The sequence below is a fragment of the Oncorhynchus gorbuscha genome, linkage group LG13 (assembly GCF_021184085.1).
Source record: "Oncorhynchus gorbuscha isolate QuinsamMale2020 ecotype Even-year linkage group LG13, OgorEven_v1.0, whole genome shotgun sequence".
Taxonomy (NCBI): domain Eukaryota; kingdom Metazoa; phylum Chordata; class Actinopteri; order Salmoniformes; family Salmonidae; genus Oncorhynchus; species Oncorhynchus gorbuscha.
The window spans coordinates 23,918,899-23,938,431 of record NC_060185.1 but is presented as its reverse complement, the minus strand read 5'-3'; the positions used below and the strand labels follow the sequence as shown (position 1 = coordinate 23,938,431).

The window sequence follows — 19,533 nt, the reverse complement described above, 5'->3', positions numbered from 1 at the left end:
ACCTTTGGATGTGCAAGTCGACCAGGGGAGATTCTCATTTGGGAAAAAGACCGTCCTCCGTCCTCTCTCTCCTCTGTGACCTGGGAACAACTCAAGTTGGTGGTTGAGGAGAGTGTCATTTAGTTAGTAGGTGAATGGAGGAGTGTTCTTGCCTCCCACCAACAAAGCACATGTGAGGTAAAGTTTTGTGAGCATGGAGAGGTTAGAAAAAGGCAGACTAGTAAATTGGGCTCAGCAAAAGGTGGGCATTGAAGAAAGGCTATCCGTGTGTGTTCTGCAAGCAGTACAGCGGATGAAGGCACGGCATGAGCGTGGTGAACGGATAGACATGGTTATGGACAACGAGGAAGGAGAAAAACAGTGCAGTGGGAAGATGTGTGTTGAAAGTACAAAATATACTCTGCTGTCTGATGGCTCAGAAATGTAACCTGATGAGATTAATTACCTGTGGTGGTAGGTGTGGTGAAGTCATCAAAGTGTCACGCACCTAGGGACAAGATCTGTGACTTGCTTTGCTCTACAGACAGGCTGCCTTTGAAAGGAGTGATTACTGGGGTGGCGTTAAGTGTTGAGGTGGAGCAACTGAAGAAAAAAAATCCCTGTCTGTTTTACACCTGCCGTTTGGTGATACACAGGCCCGGTGGCGAGTGTGGTGAAACTGAGAAGACACTGTCTGTCCTTTTGAGTTTGGAAGCAGAGTCTTTACCTGATAAAATCAGTTAACTCGTGAAAGCTTTTGTGCCGAACCTACTAAGGTGTTTCAAATGCCAAGCTTATGGTCATGTTGCAGCAGTGTGTAGATGGAGATTCCAAGATGTGAGAAGTGTGCAGGAGGGCATGTTACAAAGGATTGTGTACTATCGGTGGAAGAAACTGTCTCAATTGTGGTGGAGCCCATGTTGCTGGGGATCAGAAGAGAGATAGGTTGTAGTTGCCAGGGTCAGCGTAGAACAGAAGGTGTTGTATGCTGAGGCAGTGAAGAGAGAAGAGGATGAGTCACGGGTGAGCAGTAGGCCTAGGGCAATACAGAGAGATACAAATGTGTGCTTCAGTAAGGTTTCTAGCATTCATTGCCATGATTATCAACTGTCCCGCAGAAATGGAATGTAAATCACAGAAAATAGATGTTTTGGTGGCAGTTGCAGATAAGTACTTGGGTTACTAGGTTTTACTGCAGAAGAGTGACAAGGTGTGTTGAACAAAAGAGTTCTGTCCTCCCAAGCAGTCGGCTTGGTGAAGGATTACTTAGGGTCAAGGTATTGGCATGGGGTGGTGATTTTCTTTTTAAATGTAGTGGTATATAGGTGTAAGGTTAGTTGGTGGTATCAAAAGTGGTATGTTGGTGTAGGGTTAGTTGGTGGTATGTAATAGTGGTATATAGATGTAGGGCTCGTTGGTGGTGCAATTTGTCCCTTTTTGTTTTCGTATCACAAAATGTAACTTGATCAACCACACAATACCGCACAGTAGGTGGCGGGATGCACAAACAAAATGTGCAAACGCCATAATACCAACGAAGAAGAAGAGTATCCTACCTGAGCCCTTCCCAGAAGAGTTTTAAGAACTGCTACACCCCCTTTGAATCAGCTGTTGTTTACTCAGAGGAGAAAAGCATGCATATATTTAAAAACACTATGCTACTTATACTTTTATCTATAAAATGTCTACCACATACAGATGTCTTTTTACCTCATTACACATTTCATGTGGGATTCCACCACTGTAAACATCATTTGCATGATGGGAGAAGTGAAGAAAGAGCCATTTCATACAAGCGTATCTGTTTCCACATTTGCTTTGACATTTCTCAAAAGGAGTTGAGGAGAGGACGGAGGAGTTGAGCAAACCAATTGAGAATCTCCCTATGTGTGACCATAGAACAGTGATAGCAGCAAAGAGTGGTGCGCCCTAGTAAAAAGCTTGCTGATGAGTGTGTTCTGAGGGAGTTGGTGGTTGGCCCTGCTGTGGTGATGGGGTGTTCCTCCGTGGTTCCTTCTGGATCCTGCTATTGATCTAATCTTGGTAGAGACAAAAAAAAATGTCAGAAGTGAGTGATATAGGGGGTTAACAATTACATTGGTCGATTTTTTTGTTTTTTTTTACAGATGTGGTCATACAGAAGCAGGTGAATTACATTCCTTAATTTGATGTGGTGATATGTTGACAACTAACAAATGAACTGTATACTCTGTTGAACTGTTGGCAATAGTAGCTGCCCTCCAGTTGGTGGAGGACATTCAACCTGCCAGAATTGCAGTATGCTCAGATTCCCTGTCTGTAATTAATAGTTTATCATCTGGCAAATCTGGTAGGGATGATCTGCTATTGGAGGCATTAATGTTATTATGAAGAATCAAGTGATAGGGTGTGGTAGTGTGATTCTGTTGGGTGCCAGACCATTTAGGAGTGGGGGGGAATGAAAGAGTAGAGCCATTATGATAGATGTGTGGCAGAGGAGGTGGGACTCAGAGCCCAAAGGCCGGCGTTTATATGCCCTCCAAAGAAAGGTTGGTGGACCAAGAGTCAGATTAGGAAGGAAGAGGTGGTGTTTACTCAGTTGCATCTTTGTATTATTATAATTTGTTTACCTTTCTTTAACTAGGCAAGCCAGTTAAGAACAAATTCGTATTTTCAATGATACTGTGGGTATGGTAGGAAGAGGAAGGTTAACTGTCTTGTTCAGGGACAGAATGAAAGATTTTTTTTTACCTTGTCCGCTCAGGTATTCGATCTAGCAACCTTTCGGTTACTGGTCCAACGCTCTAACCACTAGGCTACCTGCCGTCCCAGCAGGAGGTTGTACATTGAACTCGTTATCAAATCTGGTTGGAAAGCATACGAATGTTGTATGGTTGATGAAACAGTGAAGCACGCATGTGTTGATGCATTGTTGTAAGTACCTGTATGTGGAAAAGAGGGAAATATGAATGTGTAGTGTTATTGAGGTTGGACAGCAATGGGGAAGGGTTTGATAGAAGTTAGTAGGGGTCTTTTTATTTTCTTATTGGTACAGGATTAGATAAGATCATTTAGTTTCTCTATTCATTAAATCTGTAATCTGTGATTGACTACACACCCCAGTACAGTAGTTGGCGGTATTTACCTCTAACGTTTGTTTACGAACCGCCATAATATTATAGTAAAATAAAAATACGGGTTTGCGCTGCTATTCTAGAGATTACGTTAATCCTACTCATCCTTTTAGCCGTCAGCTGATTGTCGAGTTGGAAGAAAAAGAAAACAGCCATGGCGGCAGAGATTCATTCCAGGCCTCAAAGCTCAAGACCCGTTCTTCTAAATAAGATCGAAGGACATTCTGACGCGGTCAATGCTGCAGTTTTGATACCGAAAGAGGACGGAGTGATCACAGTTAGCGAGGACAGGTAGGTTGGCTGACGCCCCGTTAGCTAGCGCACGAACTGTTATCCAGACAATTGACTGACAATTGCCAGCCTACTTACTAGGTCATCATTTGCCTGGGGACCAGGCGGTGAATTTTTAAATACACCGTCTGGAACATCATGACAGTGTTTGATTCTGGAAATGGTTCTCTACAAGCAGGAATGTGGAATACAATTATTTGAACTTCCTCTGCCGATTGTCCGTGATGTTGGTCCTTTAGCTGCTCGAAATATTTGACAAAATATCCACAGGAATGTATTGTTTTGTCGACTTTTTACAACACCGGTACTGACGTTGAGATTTCTAACACCGCTAAGACCATAGATATCCTATTAAATTACTAGAGGGGCTAGCTACAAAGATTTGTATAACTAACCCACGATTGACCAGAGCCTGTCTTTCCAATGGGAGCAAATTAATCGTAGTGGACAGAACGAGCAAGGAGGTGGGCAGAGCCAAGTACGAGCTAGTGAAATCCTATTGGCCCGTTTTAGTCTTTATTTGCATATTTCCGTCAGGGAATGCGTTACTCTGAAGTGCGCATATGTAATAACTCGATTCGCCCTTGCACGCGAAACAATGCATTTTTTAGACTTTTACCCTTTGGCAAAGGGTAAAGTCTACAAAACACAGTTCGGCCAAAATTCGTCTCGTTCCATCTTTTCCCACTCTCAGCCACATTTGGTAGTAAGTGGAAACGCCAACCGGATGCTTCACATTTATACATCTTGTGAAATATTCTCATTGCTCTATCTGTGATAGCTATGTCATAAACCCTCAAAGTTCCATTAATGGGTCGAAAATGGAAGCCATCCTCCTCGGGGAGAAATCCAAAAACCAGTCTAATTGGAATGAATGGCAGCTGAGGCATAAGTGAGGTGTGGTGTATCAGAAATTGTGTAATATAATTTTTGTCAACCTAAAATATTGTCATAATTTTAAATACAGTTTATACATCTTTTATACACATTTCTGTATAAATAGCCTCAAAAATATATGTAAACTGACCATACATTTCTCAGATTTATTTTTATTGGAAAGCTGTGAGTGCTATTACTTTTTTTTTCAATCACAGGAACAATGAGAAAATATGGAAAAATAAATAGTGAAATGTTAATTGTATAAAGCAGCCTGTGTAATCATCTGCCTGAGAGTAGCCACAATCGGCCTAAGCCCCATGTACTCACACCGGAATCGTCCGGAGCTCAATTCCCGCATCCTAGTCATAAGTAATGCTGCTGAGGTCGGCCCAAACTCGGGCCACATGACGTCAGCCGAGTCTGACTCTCAGCGGAGTGCCCCGACTATCAGCCGGAATCGGCCCAGATCCACTGCTAGCTGGGATACAGTGCAGATCAATTCTTAACATTTCATTGTTTTACACCTTTCTTATCACTGCACTGGCAAACCGTAATTGACCTTTGGACCATCATAATTAGGTTACTGTCCATTTTAGTATTCTAATTCTATGTGTAAGATTTTGGTTAGTATGCATGGTTTACATGTGTTTACTTTTGTCTTGTGCCTTCTGTCATGAGCAAAACACATTGATTACCACACACACAGACCTGTGTTTTTGAAGTCTGTTTAATAATACATTCGGGTGGAAGATTTTGTCTAAAATTTCGATCTATTGAGGGACCAACACCACGGACCTTTGGCAGAGTAAGTTTAAATAGAATTTTATTCAACATTTGTGACGGACAAGGGACGTTTAGGATTTCTCTATGTAAATGTGCGTGGCGTTGTCTACATAATTTGAGGACATCGCCATGTTCCGTGGCTAGGTTATTATCAAACTGACCAAACAGCTTGCTGTCCTCTGCCTAAATAGCCTGTAAACCAATTATTTATATTTACACTAGATGACTGAAGCCACTGTGATCCATCTTGGCACTCCCCCACAGTTGTAAAAAACATTTTGGAAACTATACAAAATGTATAAGGCTACATGTGGCTCGTTAAGGTTAAGGCTCGTTAAGGCTACCTCCAAGGAATACCTAGGATAGGTTAAGTAATCCCTCTCACCCCACCCCCCCTAAGTTTTAGATGCACTATTGTTAAGTGACTGTCCCACTGGATGTCATAAGGTGAATGCACCAATTTGTAAGTCGCTCTGGATAAGAGCGTCTGCTAAATGACTTAAATGTAATGTAAATGATGTTTTTGCCACTTGTATTCGATCACAGATACCTTTTAATGCATATTTCGTTTAATTGTGTTATGTGAGCTAAACAAAACATGTTCTTTTTTTAAGTAACATTTTTTGATAATACTAATGTTACTGTCCCCACGTCATGCACCCCAAAAACGGAGGGGGCACAAAGTATGTGAGGATGGGTGGGTGCTGGTCCAGAGGGTGGCTAATACCCCTGTCCGTAAATTGGATAATTTAGCATTTTTCAAACACCCGAAACAGCCTTTTCCTGCAATCTGCAGCCATAATAATTTTACCTAATTCAATGTAAAAAATGTTTATTGTTCTCCAAATCTAAACATACCTCTTGAACTGTCTGTATCCTCCTGACTGGTGGTTAAGAGCGTCTGCTAAATGACTTAAATGTAAATGTAAATATGCTTCTCGGCATCTCTGCTAAAATCTGTGTAAAGGATTGAAAGCGATGGGAGCCTTATTCAGTACATTTAGTAATTAATTTCTTGCTTTTCTAAAGTCTACCAACCCTTGCCAGCAGGCATGCCAGCTATGATAGTTAGACAAGCTAGCAAAAATGAAACAAAATAAAGTGTGTGTGCATTAGTACTAGTCAAATATTTGGACACACCTACACATTCAGCTCTAATGAACTTATCCTCTGCAGCAGAAGTAACTCTGGGTCTTCATTTCCTGTGGCGGTCCTCATGAGAGCCGCTTTCTTCATCAGCGCTTCATGGTTTTTGCGACTGCACTTGAAGAAACTTTCAAAGATCTTGACATTTTCCAGATGAACTGACCTTCTTGTCTTAAAGTAATGACAGACTGTTGTTTCTCTTTGCTTATTTGAGCTGTTCTTGTCATAATATGGACTTGGTCTTTTACCAAATAGGGCTATCTTCTGTATACCACCCCTACCTTGAAGGAGTCAAAAATTACTTAAATACATGTCATTTTTTTCCAAAACATTCAAATGAAATACTAGAATGCCATTCATTCCAATGGAGGCATGCTCCTTCTGGGGAGTGCCAATATGGCCGACCGATGGCTTTAAAGCCACTCTTTGGCCAATACATAGCATCAGCAATCAGGAGTTTATATACATTATTGCTGTAAACAATGGCTTGTTGCGGGACGAATCAACTTCGCTCCAAAAGGCAACTGCCTAAACAGTTTACAGCTTTCGTAGGTGTTAGCTATAGCAAATAGTGTTTCTTTATTGATTTAGCGAGTTCGCTAGCTAATAGGTATAGAATGCATATCCTCGGGGCATAAAATTGCGATTAGATACTTTGATTTTATTGCGATTTGATTTTCCAAACATATTGTTCACCATATGTCTGCTGCAGAGGGATGAGGAGAGCCATGAGAAAATGTGTTTTGAAAATAAAAAGGCAGCCAAAGGAAATAAGTGCTGAAAACCAATGGGCTCCCTATTTAAAGAGGTAGAACAAGCTACAAAGGAACAATACTGGAGGTTTGGTAGAGCAAACTAGCACAAAAATAATATTGTGATATTGTCAAAACGATACGATTATATCGTCAAAAATATTACTACTACATACCCAACCCAACGGTCACCATTATTTGAGACTTTAAATTAGGGGTATGCACTGTGAATCAATTGACAAGTGTTACTGCCACCTCAACCCCAATTGCAGTTGAAAATGGTTTTGTTTAGAGCCATTTTGTCACCCCCTGACCCATAACCACTCTATTTAGACACAAAAGAGAGATGTAAGCCTAAACACCTTCCTCCAAAAAGTAATACATAAATGGTGAGGAAGAGTGAGTGGCAAGGACACTTCTCTGGAGCGGGTGGCCATCTCTTCTGGTCATCTTTAGGGCACCAGGCCTAGATCAGAGCAAATTAATGTCAATAAACAGGTCACTGACCATTTTGAATCCCACTGTACCTTCTCCGCTGTGCAATCCGGTTTTCGAGCTGGTCACGGGTACACCTCAGCCACGCTCAAGGTACTAAAAGATATCATAACTGCCATGGATAAAAGACAGTACTGTGCAGCCGTCTTCATCGACCAGGCCAATGCTTTCGACCTTGTCAATCACCACATTCTTATCGGCAGACTCAACAGCCTTGGTTTCTCAAATGACTACCCCGTCTGGTTCACCAACTACTTCTCAGACAGTTCAGTGTGTCAAATCGGAGGGCCTGTTGTCCGGACCTCTGGCAGCCTCTACGGGGGTACCACAGGGTTCAATTCTCGGGCTGACTCTTTTCTCTGTATATATTAGTGATGTCGCTCTTGCTGCTGGTGATTCCCTGATCCACCACTATGCAGACAACACCATTCTGTATACATCTGGCCCCTTTTTTGGACACTGTGTTAACTAACCTCCAAACGAGCTTCAATGCCATACAACACTCCTTCCATGGCCTCCAACTGTTCTTAAATGCTAGTAAAATGAAATGCATGCTTTTCAACCGTTCACTGCCTGCCCGATTAGCATCACTACTCTGGATGGTTCTGACTTAGAATATGTGGACAACTACAAATACCTAGGTGTCTGGCTAGACTGTAAACTCTCCTTCTAGACTCATATTTAAACATCTCCAATCCAAAATTAAATCTAGAATCGCCTTATTTCGCAACAGCCTCCTTCACTCATGCTGCCAAATATACCCTCGTAAAACTGACTATCCTACCGATCCTCGATTTCGGCGACGTCATTTACAAAATTGCCTCCAACACTCTACTCAGCAAATTGGATGCAGTCTATCACAGTGCCATCTGTTTTGTCACCAAAGCCCCTTATACCACCCACCACTGCGACCTGTATGCTCTAGTCAGCTGGCCCTCGCTACATATTCGTTGCCAGACCCACTGGCTCCAGGTCATCTATAAGTCTATGCTAGGTAAAGCTCCGTCTTATCTCAGCTCACTGATCACCATAGCAACACTCACTTGTAGCACGCACTCCAGCAGGTATATCTCACTGGTCATCCCCAAAACCAACACCTCCTTTGGCTGCCTTTCCTTCCAGTTCTCTGCTGCCATTGACTGGAACAAATTGCAATTGCTGGAGACTTATATTTCCTTCACTAACTTTAAGCATCAGCTATCTGAACAGCTGCAGCTGTACATAGCCGATCTACAAATAGCCCACCCAATCTACCTACCTCATCCCCATATTGTTGTATTTACTTGTATGCTCTTTTGCACACCAGTATTTCTACTTGCACATCACCATCTACTCATCTATCACTCCAGTGTTCATTTGCTAAATTGAAATCACTTGCTACTATGGCCTATTTATTGCCTTACTTCCTCACGCCATTTGCACACACTGTACATATATGTTCTTTTTTCTATTGTGTTATTGCTTGTTAATTCCATGTGTAACTCTGTTGTTGTTTGTCGCACTGCTTTGCTTTATCTTGGCCAGGTCACAGTTGTAAATGAGAACTTGTTCTCAACTGGCCTATCTGGTTAAATAAAGGTGAAATAAAAAGGTGGAGGTCATGCTTGGTCAATTGTACATTGAGTAGCAATATCCCGAGCAAAAGGTATAGAGACAATTGAAAGCTCTGGAGCTACACCTTTCTCTGTCAACAATAGGATTAGCTTCTCATGGTTGAAGAGATAAGGAAAGTGTTTGAGGAAGGGAGAATCAAATAGTATGAGATGTTGGTTCAGTATTCTTTATTTTATATCTCATGACTGGACTATCGTAATGGCACTGTACTCTCCTTTTGTGTCACGGGTCACAATGATCTTGTGGCTTGAGAATTTCATGGTGTTATAAAATTGTTGCAATAGATGACCTGATGTTTTTATACAGACCTTTTCCTCCCAAGTAGCCCAAGTTCTAGTACTGTAATCCCTATTCACATTTGAGATGCTGCACCTGCAGGAACGGTACCAAGAGTGTGCTTGAAGTTTGAATATGACATTTCCTGTGTCCAGAACTATCCGGGTATGGCTGAAGAGAGACAGTGGACAGTACTGGCCCAGTATCTACCACACGGTCTCCTGTAAGTACCACAACCGATTTACAAGTAGGCTTTAGTTGACACATCCAGTAGATGCTAAAGCGTATAGTACTGAAACAAAACATTGGCCATACATAATTGTTTTTCAATGCATATTTTTCTTCTCTGTACTAGCGCCGTGCTCCTGTATGTCGTACCACCACGATAGCAGGCGCATCTTCATAGGGCAGGACAACGGGGCCATTGTGGTGAGTGAGCTAAAGCCTTAAAGATGACCCCATGCTTAAACTCTAGTCTGGCTATGTTTGACTGGACTCATAACATACAATTCTTGTTCACACGGACCCTTTTTCCAATGTTTCCCTGCTTTGAATGAGAATCCAGCTACAAGTATGAAGTTACATAGATTAAGAGTGGTACTGGTAGCAGATGTTTATTCTTGTTTGGTGGTCCTAACAGGAATTCCTTCTGTCTGAAGATTTCAACAAGATGAACCACGTGAAGACGTATCCTGGTGAGATCTGAGAGGGGGTTTCCTGCCTTTACAAAGCAAATGACAACACAAAAGCTGTGGTGATGTTAGACATGATCTCTAGTGTTCAGTAATGGTACAATGATCTACTATTTCAGTGATAATTTCTCTTTAGTGTGTATCAGATGTGTGTGTCTACTGGGCTGTGTTCTGCATCCTCGCCCAGTCCCATAAGAAATCATCTGCATGCCTCTGGGCAAATGTCCCTATGTGGACTCAAACAGGAAATAGAGGCTGATGTCATTGCTGCTTAGAACACATGCATGCACGCACGCACACACACACAGACCCAGACCCACAGTCTAAGAGGAGAAAGTCATCATTGTCCAAGCAATCATAGCTTGATGATCCATCACCACATATTGGCTGATTATTATTAGGTTATTACAGTCCCCTTCCCCCAGGCTCAGTGAATATAATATCTGTGACTAACAGCCTAGCCATGCAGCCTGGACTTTACTCTCATCACTGGAAAATCCCTTATTTTGGAAACTTGAGTTTTAAGCATTAGATGCCAACAAAAACAGATGTCACTGGAAGTTTCCAGCAGTTCTCTTTCAGCAGAGAAAATGACCCCAGAACAGAAAAGCTCCATTAAATGATTGATGGTAATTTAACTCGCTCATACCTTTTGCAGAAAGTTGAATGTAGAATGACTAAAACATTTGTGCGTGTATGTATTTAACCCATTTGTGTGTGCTGTCTGTGTGTGTGTCTAGCCCATCAGAACCGTGTGTCAGACATGGTGTTTTCTCTGGAGAGCGAGTGGGTGGTGAGCACCGGACACGACAAGAGTGTGAGCTGGATGTGCACCCAGAGCGGCAGTATGCTGGGGCGCCACTACTTCGACTCCTGGGCCTCCTGTCTACAGTATCCTTCTCGCTGTGTGTGTGAGAGAGAGAGAGCTGGACAGGTGTCCGTTTGCATTGTGATGTTCATATTCATAAGAATTACTTCTTGGGGCAAAGGTCACTTCCTGTCTGTCCTATGTGCCCTTCTTCTCTATCTTCCTTGACTCCGTGTCTAGGTATGACAATGACACCCAGCATGTCTTTATAGGGGACCACTCAGGACAGATCACCCTGCTGAAACTGGAGAGACAGACCTACTCCACTGTGACCACACTGAAGGGCCACGAAGGTAAACCTATACATCACAGGAGGTTGGTGGCACCTTAATTGGGGAGGACTGACTGGCGCGGGATAGTGGATTGTGTTTGATGCCATTCCACTCGCTCTGTTCCAGCCATTATTATGAGCCATCTTCCCCTCAACAGCCTCCTGTGCTACACACACGTAGACCCACGTATACTCTGCATCTGCCTATGCACAATATGGAAACGGACACTGCAAACTGCTCAAATGCCAACTGGCAATCATTTTAAAAAGAGGAAATGTTGGTAGCAGAATGTATGGCGCTATACTGTACCGTCATGCAGTGTGGTAACAGTTTTTCAGTGTTGTGATTTTCTCTCACTCTGGTTGCCTGTGGTTTCTCTAATAATTTCCCTGTGATTCACCCCAACCTTCTAAAATCCAATAAATTTTTGTGTCATGTGCTTCCTGAACAACAAGTGTAGACTAACAGTGAAATACTTACCCATGGGCCCTTCCCAACAATGCAGAGAGAAAAAAAAGAGAAATAATAGAATAGCCATGCAATCTCCATAGACAGACACTGGCAGTAGAATGGCTTTACTGAAGAGGTCAGTGACTTTCAACGTGGCACCGTCATAGGATACCACCTTTCCAACAAGTCAGTTTGTGAAATGTCTGCCCTGCTAGAGCTTCCCTGATCAACAGTAAGTGCTGTTATTGTGAAGTGGAAATGTTTTTGAGCAGCAACGGCTCAGCCTCGAAGTGGTAGGCCACACATTCTCACAGAACAGGACCGCCAAGTGCTGAAGTGTGTAGCACGTAAAAATCATCTGTCCTCTGTTGCAACACTCACTACCGAGTTTAGAACTGTCTCTGGAAGCAACGTCAGCACAATAACGGTTTGTCAGGAGCTTCGTGAAATTGGTTTTCATGGCCGAGCAGCCGCACACAAGCCTAAGATCACCATGCGCAGTGCCCGAGTAGTGTAAAGTTCGTCGCCATTGGACTCTGGAGCAGTGGAAATGTGTTCTTTGGACTGATGTCATCTGGCATTCCAATGGATGAATCTGGGTTTGGCGAATGCCAGGAGAACGCTACTTGCCTCAATGCATAGTGCCAACTGTAAAGTTTAGTGGAGGAATAATGGTCTAGGGCTGTTTTTAATGTTTTGGGCCCCTTAGTTCCAGTGAAGAGAAATCCTTAATGCTACAGCATCAGTGACATTCTAGATCAGGGCTACCCAACCGTTTTCCCGGAGCTCTACCGTCTTGTTGGTTTTCAGTCCAACCCTAATTTAACACACCTGATTCTACTAATTAGCTGCTTAACAAGACCTTTACAAGCTGAATCAGATATACTAAATTAGGGTTGGACTGAAAAGTTACAGGAGAGTAGATCTCCAGGAAGAGGGTTGGTCAGTCCTCTTCTAGATGATTCTTGCAACAGTTTGGGAAGGCCCTTTCCTGTTTCCGCATGACAATGCCCCTGTGCACAAAGCAAGATCCATACAGAAATGGTGGATGAACTTGACTGGCCTGCCCAGAGCCCTGACTTAAACCCCATCGAACACCTTTGGGATTAATTGGAATGCCGATTGCGAGCCAGACTTAATCGCCCAAATCAGTGCCCAACCTCACTAATGCTCTTGTGGCTAAATGAAGCAATGTTCCAACATCTAGTGGAAAGCCTTCCCAGAAGAGTGGAGGCTGTTGTAGCAGCAAAGGGGGGACCAACTCCATATTAATGCCTATGATTTTGGAATGAGATGTTTGACTAGCAGATGTCCACATACCTTTGGTCACACAGTGCCCTCCACTAATATTGGCACCCTTGGTAAATATAAGCGAAATGGGCTGTGAAAAAAATGTCTGCCGTTTATCCTCTTGGTCTTTCATTAAATATATTCACAAAAATCAAACATTTTAATTGTAGTAAAATGATTGGAAAAAAATGCATGTGAAATAAATATTTCATATGTGTGCTACAATTATTGGCACCCCTAGAAATGATTGTGTAAAATCTAACTGAAGTATATTCCCATTCCTATTTTCTGTTCTTAAATTCACCTGAGGGATTAGGAACACAATTGTGGTAAGTCATGACTTCCTGTTTCACTGGGGTATAAATATGAGGTGTCACACAGGCCATTATCCAATAGTCATCCATCACTATGGGAAAGACCCGAGAATACAGTAATGATGTGCGACAAAATGTTGTTGAGCTGCACAAATTAGGAAATGGCTATAAGAAAATAGCTCAACGGTTGAAAAATGCCCATTTCCAGTATCGGCAAAAGTTTTAAGAAGTTTTAAAGCAACAGGAGATGTTAACAGTCGGCCTGGAAGAGAACGTGTGTCTATATTGACCCCAACCACAGTGAGGAGGATGGTTCGAGTGACCAAAACATCTCCAAGGATCACAGCTAGAGAATTGCAGATGTTAGTTATGTGTTGGGGTCAGAAAGTCTCCAAAACCACGATCAGATGCCACCTACATAACCACAAGTTGTTTGGGGGGGTTGCCATAAAAAAACTCTTGCTGTCATCAAACAACAAACTCCAGCGCCTACAGTTTTCCAAATGTTACTGGAACTTTCAATGGGACCGGGTTCTATTGTCAGATTAGACCACAATAGAGCGTTTTGGAAACAAAACACCAGAGGTGGGTTTGTCGTAGACAGAAAGATAGTCATGCAGAAAAGTACCTCATCCCCACTGTGAAGTCTGGTGGTGGATCTTTGTGGAGCTATTTTTCTTTAAATCAAACCTCACTGCCTCTGCTAGGAAGCTTAAACTGGGCCGTGGTTGGAACATCCAGCAGGACAATGATCCAAAGCACTCCTCAAAATCAACACAAAAATGGTTAACTGACCACAGAATCAAGGTTTTGCCACGGCCATCCCAGTCCCCTGACCTAAACCCCATAGAAAACCTGTGTGATGAGCTGAAGAGGAGAGTCCACAAGCGAGGACCTCGGGATCTGGAGATGTTCTGTATGGAGGAATGTTCTGCGATCCCTTGCCATGTGTTCTCCAACCTCATTATGCATTATTATAGGAGAAGACTCAGAGTGATCTTGGCAAAGGGAGGTCGCACAAAGTATTGATTGAAGGGGTGCCATTTTCTGATATTTTACTTTACAGCTTTGATTTTTGTGAATATTTGGAATTAAATATATTTTTTCACAGCCCGTTTTGCTCATATTTACCAAAGGTGTCAGTATTAGTGAAGGGCACTGTACATATAGGTATGGATAAAGTGACAAGGCAACAGGATAGATAATGAAGCAGTAAGTCCCGAGGGGGTGTGGTATATGAACAATATACCACAGCTAAAGGCTGTTCTTATGCATGATGCAGTGCGGAGTGCCTGTATACAGGCCTTAGTCGTGGTATACTGGCCATATACCACAAACCCACGAGGTGCCTTACTGCTATTATAAACTGGTTACCAACGTAATTAGAACAGAAAAAATAAACGTTTTTTATCTTACCTGTGGTATACGGTCTGATATACCATGGATCTCGGCCAATCAGCATTTAGGCTCAAAACCCCCAGTTTATAATAAACATACCACGGTGTTGTTGAATACTCATTTCGGATTGGCTTGAAGGGCATTCTAGAGCATGCATTATTTCCGTATAACTCACGGTAGAATTCAATCGCCATAGTTCATTTTTACATGTTCTATGTTTTGAGGCCGAATAATCAACGAGGGGCTATGTGTTCAACGGTAACTAATGCAACTCTGCGGAAGGTAAGTTCTACTCTGCTAGCTCATGTGAACACACATTCTATGTTGTTCATTACTTTCCATTGAACACATCGTTGATTATCCTTTACATAGCAGTAGTGTATGTGACTCAGAGTCAAAGGGTAAATGCAGATATTAATAGCTACCAGGAGTAACTATTTAACAGTCTTATGGCTTGGAGGTAGAGGCTGGAATGTTCTGGGTCCTGTTGGTTCCAGACATGGTGCGTAGGTACCGCTTGCTGTGCGGTAGCAGAGAGAACAGTATGACTTGGGCGGCTGGAGTCTGACAATTTTTTTATGGCTTTCCACTGACACCTCCTGGTATAGAGGTCCTGGATGGCAGGGAGCTCGGCCCCAGTGATGTACCCTCTGTAGCACCTTGCTGTTGGGTGCCAAGCAGTTCCCATACCAAGCAGTTCCCATACCAAGCAGTCACACTACCAACCACCAGTCTGTTGTGTCATAACTTCCTGTTCACACCCTCCTCCCCCATTTCTCACTTCCTATTGTCCTTTTGTCTCCCCCCCCCATTTCTCAGGTAGTATTGGAGCTCTGTGGTGGGATCCTGTTCAGAGGCTTTTGTTCTCAGGAGCGTCGGACCACAGTGTCATCATGTGGGACATCGGGGGCCGCAAGGGACGAACACTACTGCTCCAGGGCCACCAGTAAGAAGGAGGGAGTGTGTCATCCAGTTCATATGCTTGTCAGTAGCAGGGCTCTGTAGGTCAGCACCAGCTGTCACAGGGAGCTGTTCACCACATAGTGTGTTATGTTCTGTGGACTCCTCAGATGGCGTAGCTATCAGACCAAGTCAGTGGAGTTCCTCTGACGTTCTGTCATCATGTAAATACAGTAAATGAGTCAGCTGTCTGATATTCTTTGGAAGATCACTCTGAATATTTTCTGTTATTCCTTCTCTCTCTCTTCCTCTCTCCTCCCCGTCTCCAGTGAACGAGTGCAGGCGGTGCGCTACCTGCAGCTGACCAGACAGCTGGTGTCCTGTTCTGCAGATGGAGGTGTCACAGTGTGGAACATGGACACTCCCAGAGAAGAGGTAGGTACAGTATGTCAGGAACCAGGAATACATCTCAATACCTCTTCACCTTCTACTCTCCTTAGAGTAAGGGTGGGCAAACTTTCAGGCCCCAAAAAATAGAACAAAAAACATGCCGTAGTTTGCCCACCTCTGCCTTAGAGGCTGCTGAACTCCCAATCTCCTTGGTTACGGAGCATCACCAACTCCCTACTGCCCTCTGGTGTTGAAAGTTCAATACTGCTACAAAGTAGCAGCTCTCTCTCTCTGTTCCTGCTTGACTCTCTACAGGCTCCTCAGTGGTTAGACAGTGACTCGTGTCAGAAGTGTGAGCAGCCTTTCTTCTGGAATGTCAAACAGATGTGGGACTCAAAGACGATTGGTCTTCGGCAGGTGAGAGAGCAGGCAGCCTCTGGTATAGTCCAGAGCCTTGTATGGAGACTATACTACATAGCCATTACTGTTGTAAGAATTGCCTTGTAACTGTATAATAGTAATGGTAGAAATACAGGAACTAGGAGTGATCAGTCCATATTCTTTGACCCTTGGCTAACCCTCATGTTTCCTGGTTCAGCACCACTGCAGGAAGTGTGGCAAGGCGGTGTGTGGGAAGTGTAGTTCCAAGCGCACTACATACCCTGTGATGGGCTTTGAGTTCCAGGTGCGCGTGTGTGACACCTGCTACGACACCGTCAAGGATGAGGAGTGAGTAATAAAAACATGCCAAAACAAACCAACTAAGTCGCTCTGGGTAACGGTGTCAGCTAATTGACTCAAATGTACTGTCAATATAATAATTCTGTAATGGAGATTAACAAAAATGTGTGACTCAGATTTACTTTTGTCTTCATCCAACCCCCTTATGCCTTGCTACTTGTTGTCCTCACGTACCACGTTGTCTCATCTTCCAGTCGCACTGCGTTAGCAACGTTCCATGAGGGGAAGCACAACATAGCCTTTATGGACATGGACCCTTCCAGAGGCCTGATGGTGACCTGTGGCAGCGACCGTGTCATCAAGGTCAGACATACTATCAGCCCAATCACTCACTGGTGGTCAGACAGACAGTCCCTGGTCATTGGGGATTAAACTCAATACTATTACATTTTTGAAATATGCTTGGAAAGTGAAAATGTTCTAGAATGTCAAAAAGTAAACATTAATAGAGACATCTTACAATTTTGGAGATGGCATCGCCTTTTATTAGTGAAGAGATTTAGAGTGGCTAGTTAACAGTAAGTAAGTTAATTATTTCGCCCCAAAGTTAGCCAAGATTATTAGCTAGCCAGCTGAAATTATTTACAGTTAGCAAAATAGTGTAGAAGAGATTGCTAACAACATTAGCTCTGCCTTGTCTCCAAACATTACAAGGTGTCTGTTGTTTACATTTCACCTTTGGGACGTGCATCCATGTGTATCCACTTTCTTTGCATATTCATACATCTGTTTTTCTTCTGACTTTACTGACTCTCTGATTGGCTCTTTCTTTCGACAGATATGGGACATGACGCAAGTGGTTGGCTGTAGCATAGCAACAGGCTTTTCCCCACGTTGATTAACCCCTGCCCCCGATCGGCCCCCAAACTCTGTCCTCTGCACTACTGACAGGTGTCTCTGTCCTTGGGACCTCTGTTGCAATGACAACTCCTCTGTCTCATCCTTCTGGCTCCTCTTCTCTGGCTGCTTCTGTTCTCTCACATCCCACTGAATGTTTGGATGAAGATATGTGCGTGCTGTGTAAATGGGTGGGTACTGGTGTTGGTAACCCTTCGCTTGATTTGGTGTCAGTTTTGTACGACAGAAGTCTCAAATGTGTCTCAGGTCTCAGGTCTAACTTCCAATGTGTACCCATTTAGTGGAGCTCCAAGCAGTGTGTGTGTGTGTGTGTGTGTGTGTGGTGTGTGTGTGTGTACGCACGCGTGGAAGGAGCAGTGTTGGTGTTTGATGTTGACGTATGTTAGACTTCTGTCAGGTTTCTTTGACAAAGTGGGTCACATTCCTCTTGCACTGTAACATTGGACTGCTAACACCCATCATCCACAATGCCCTGCCCAACAGACACACAGGGCTCTCCTATTGGCTGGTGACTTCAACTTTCTAAATTTGAAATATTGCAAATACTAACCATTAATTACGACACTGCTTTTATATATGCATAGTGTGTACAGTATGAGATGCAGTGTTACTTACCTCTGTATATCCCTCAATGATCATGAGGTCAGTTTCTCTCTTTCTCGCCAGGCCTTCTCTTTCCCTCTCTCTTGTTCTCTCTTCACTAGTTGGCCTTAAACTCACCTGTTTGTCTCGGAGGAGGAGATGGAAGAGTCAGTAGCCGGCATGGCTGTACGTGCCCGATTGACGCTCGAGCCGTCGGCATGACAACCCTTGCCGAGCCATAGGCACAGCTGTTCTCCCCCAGACATTGTCCAACTTCACCTCAGACACACCTAAAACATCTCTTGTCAATTTTCTGTGCAGATATCACTTCTAGTCCTGATAACCAAGACCCCATACTCTATTGCCTTTGTGATAAGTTAAGATGAATTTGCGTATAATGAAAAACGGTGTACGGTTTTGATCAAGAGGTTTTTGTTCTGCTTTTGCTCTATTTAGACAGGCACTTAGGTACTGAAATGGTACTGTATAAAAGTCAATGTAGCACTAGTTTCTTCTCACTGTGAAATTGTGGGTAAAATTAGAAGCTGCTTGCGTTTCCTCTAAGGCCTTGAGAGAGCGGGACGCCCCAAGCGTTCTTGAACCTTCAAACTGTTCACGACTCTTCTCACACGTACGCACAGTACGCACATACACTCTGCTCTGTAGCATAGCTGCATTTTTCACTTAACAGTCACCCATGAATACTTTCAACACTATCAACTTGCTTCTAGTTTCTCTGTCACTCTCCCGCTCTGTTTTGTTTCCAGAGCCCAAGAAGGTTCTCCACTGCACTGAAATGCACTAAATGTGGTTTAGAGAGCAGATGTGCTGTGCATTTAAAAAATAAATGTTTTTGTAAATTTACATTTCGGGGGATTTGCTTCATTTACGGTTCAAGTTACGTGGCGTCCTTACACTGGTAAATATTTGGCTAATTTGTGGTCGGTTAGACTAACGCTTGCCTTAAGGTAAAACTGAACATGACATGGGGGTTCCAATTTTTTTTCAATTGTAATCCCATTCCAGGTTTGATCACCGAGTGTATAATATTTATATTTCTAGCAATGTGTTTCTAGTTGTTTACATCATGTACACTTCATGTATAGGATGATGGTGGTGAGTTCACACAGACATGATGATGTCACTGAGAAATATGTCACAGATATGCTTACTATGTCATGTCAGAAACATGATGACAGCTTTGGGAGATATGTTTGTCACAGAGGTGTTGACATAAAGACATTTTGTGACATCACAGAGATTACAGGGGTGTTGATGTCAGAGGGACATTGTGAGGTCATAGAAGCGGCAGGTATCCTAGCGGTAACTGAAAGGTCGCTGGTTCGAACCCCGAGTCGATTAGGTGAAAAATTGGTTGACGTTCACTTTAGCAAGGCGCTTCACCCTAGTTGCTCTGGATAAGAGCGTCTGCTAAATAACTCAAATGTCA

At 43.2% G+C, this 19,533-nt stretch overlaps 1 protein-coding gene across 1 annotated transcript; it reads left to right on the top strand.

Moving 5' to 3' along the window:
* The first annotated feature begins 3,197 nt into the window (after positions 1-3,197).
* Positions 3,198-18,947, top strand: LOC123992593 (WD repeat and FYVE domain-containing protein 1-like). The gene is made up of 12 exons (XM_046293855.1): positions 3,198-3,383; positions 9,484-9,551; positions 9,684-9,757; positions 9,969-10,023; positions 10,761-10,911; positions 11,069-11,181; positions 15,432-15,558; positions 15,842-15,947; positions 16,218-16,319; positions 16,501-16,631; positions 16,838-16,946; positions 17,422-18,947. Exons 1-12 carry the CDS (start codon positions 3,247-3,249, stop codon positions 17,479-17,481), a joined length of 1,233 nt encoding a protein of 410 aa, XP_046149811.1. The 5' UTR covers positions 3,198-3,246; the 3' UTR covers positions 17,482-18,947.
* Positions 18,948-19,533: the final 586 nt, after the last annotated feature.

Bases quoted from the DNA above. Each gene is read 5' to 3' on its own strand.
- LOC123992593 (XM_046293855.1), top strand. From the start codon at position 3,247: ATGGCGGCAGAGATTCATTCCAGGCCTCAAAGCTCAAGACCCGTTCTT. The intron at 10,024-10,760 runs GTGAGATCTGAG...GTGTGTGTCTAG, and splicing joins CCACGTGAAGACGTATCCTG to CCCATCAGAACCGTGTGTCA. The intron at 10,912-11,068 runs GTATCCTTCTCG...CTCCGTGTCTAG, and splicing joins TCCTGGGCCTCCTGTCTACA to GTATGACAATGACACCCAGC.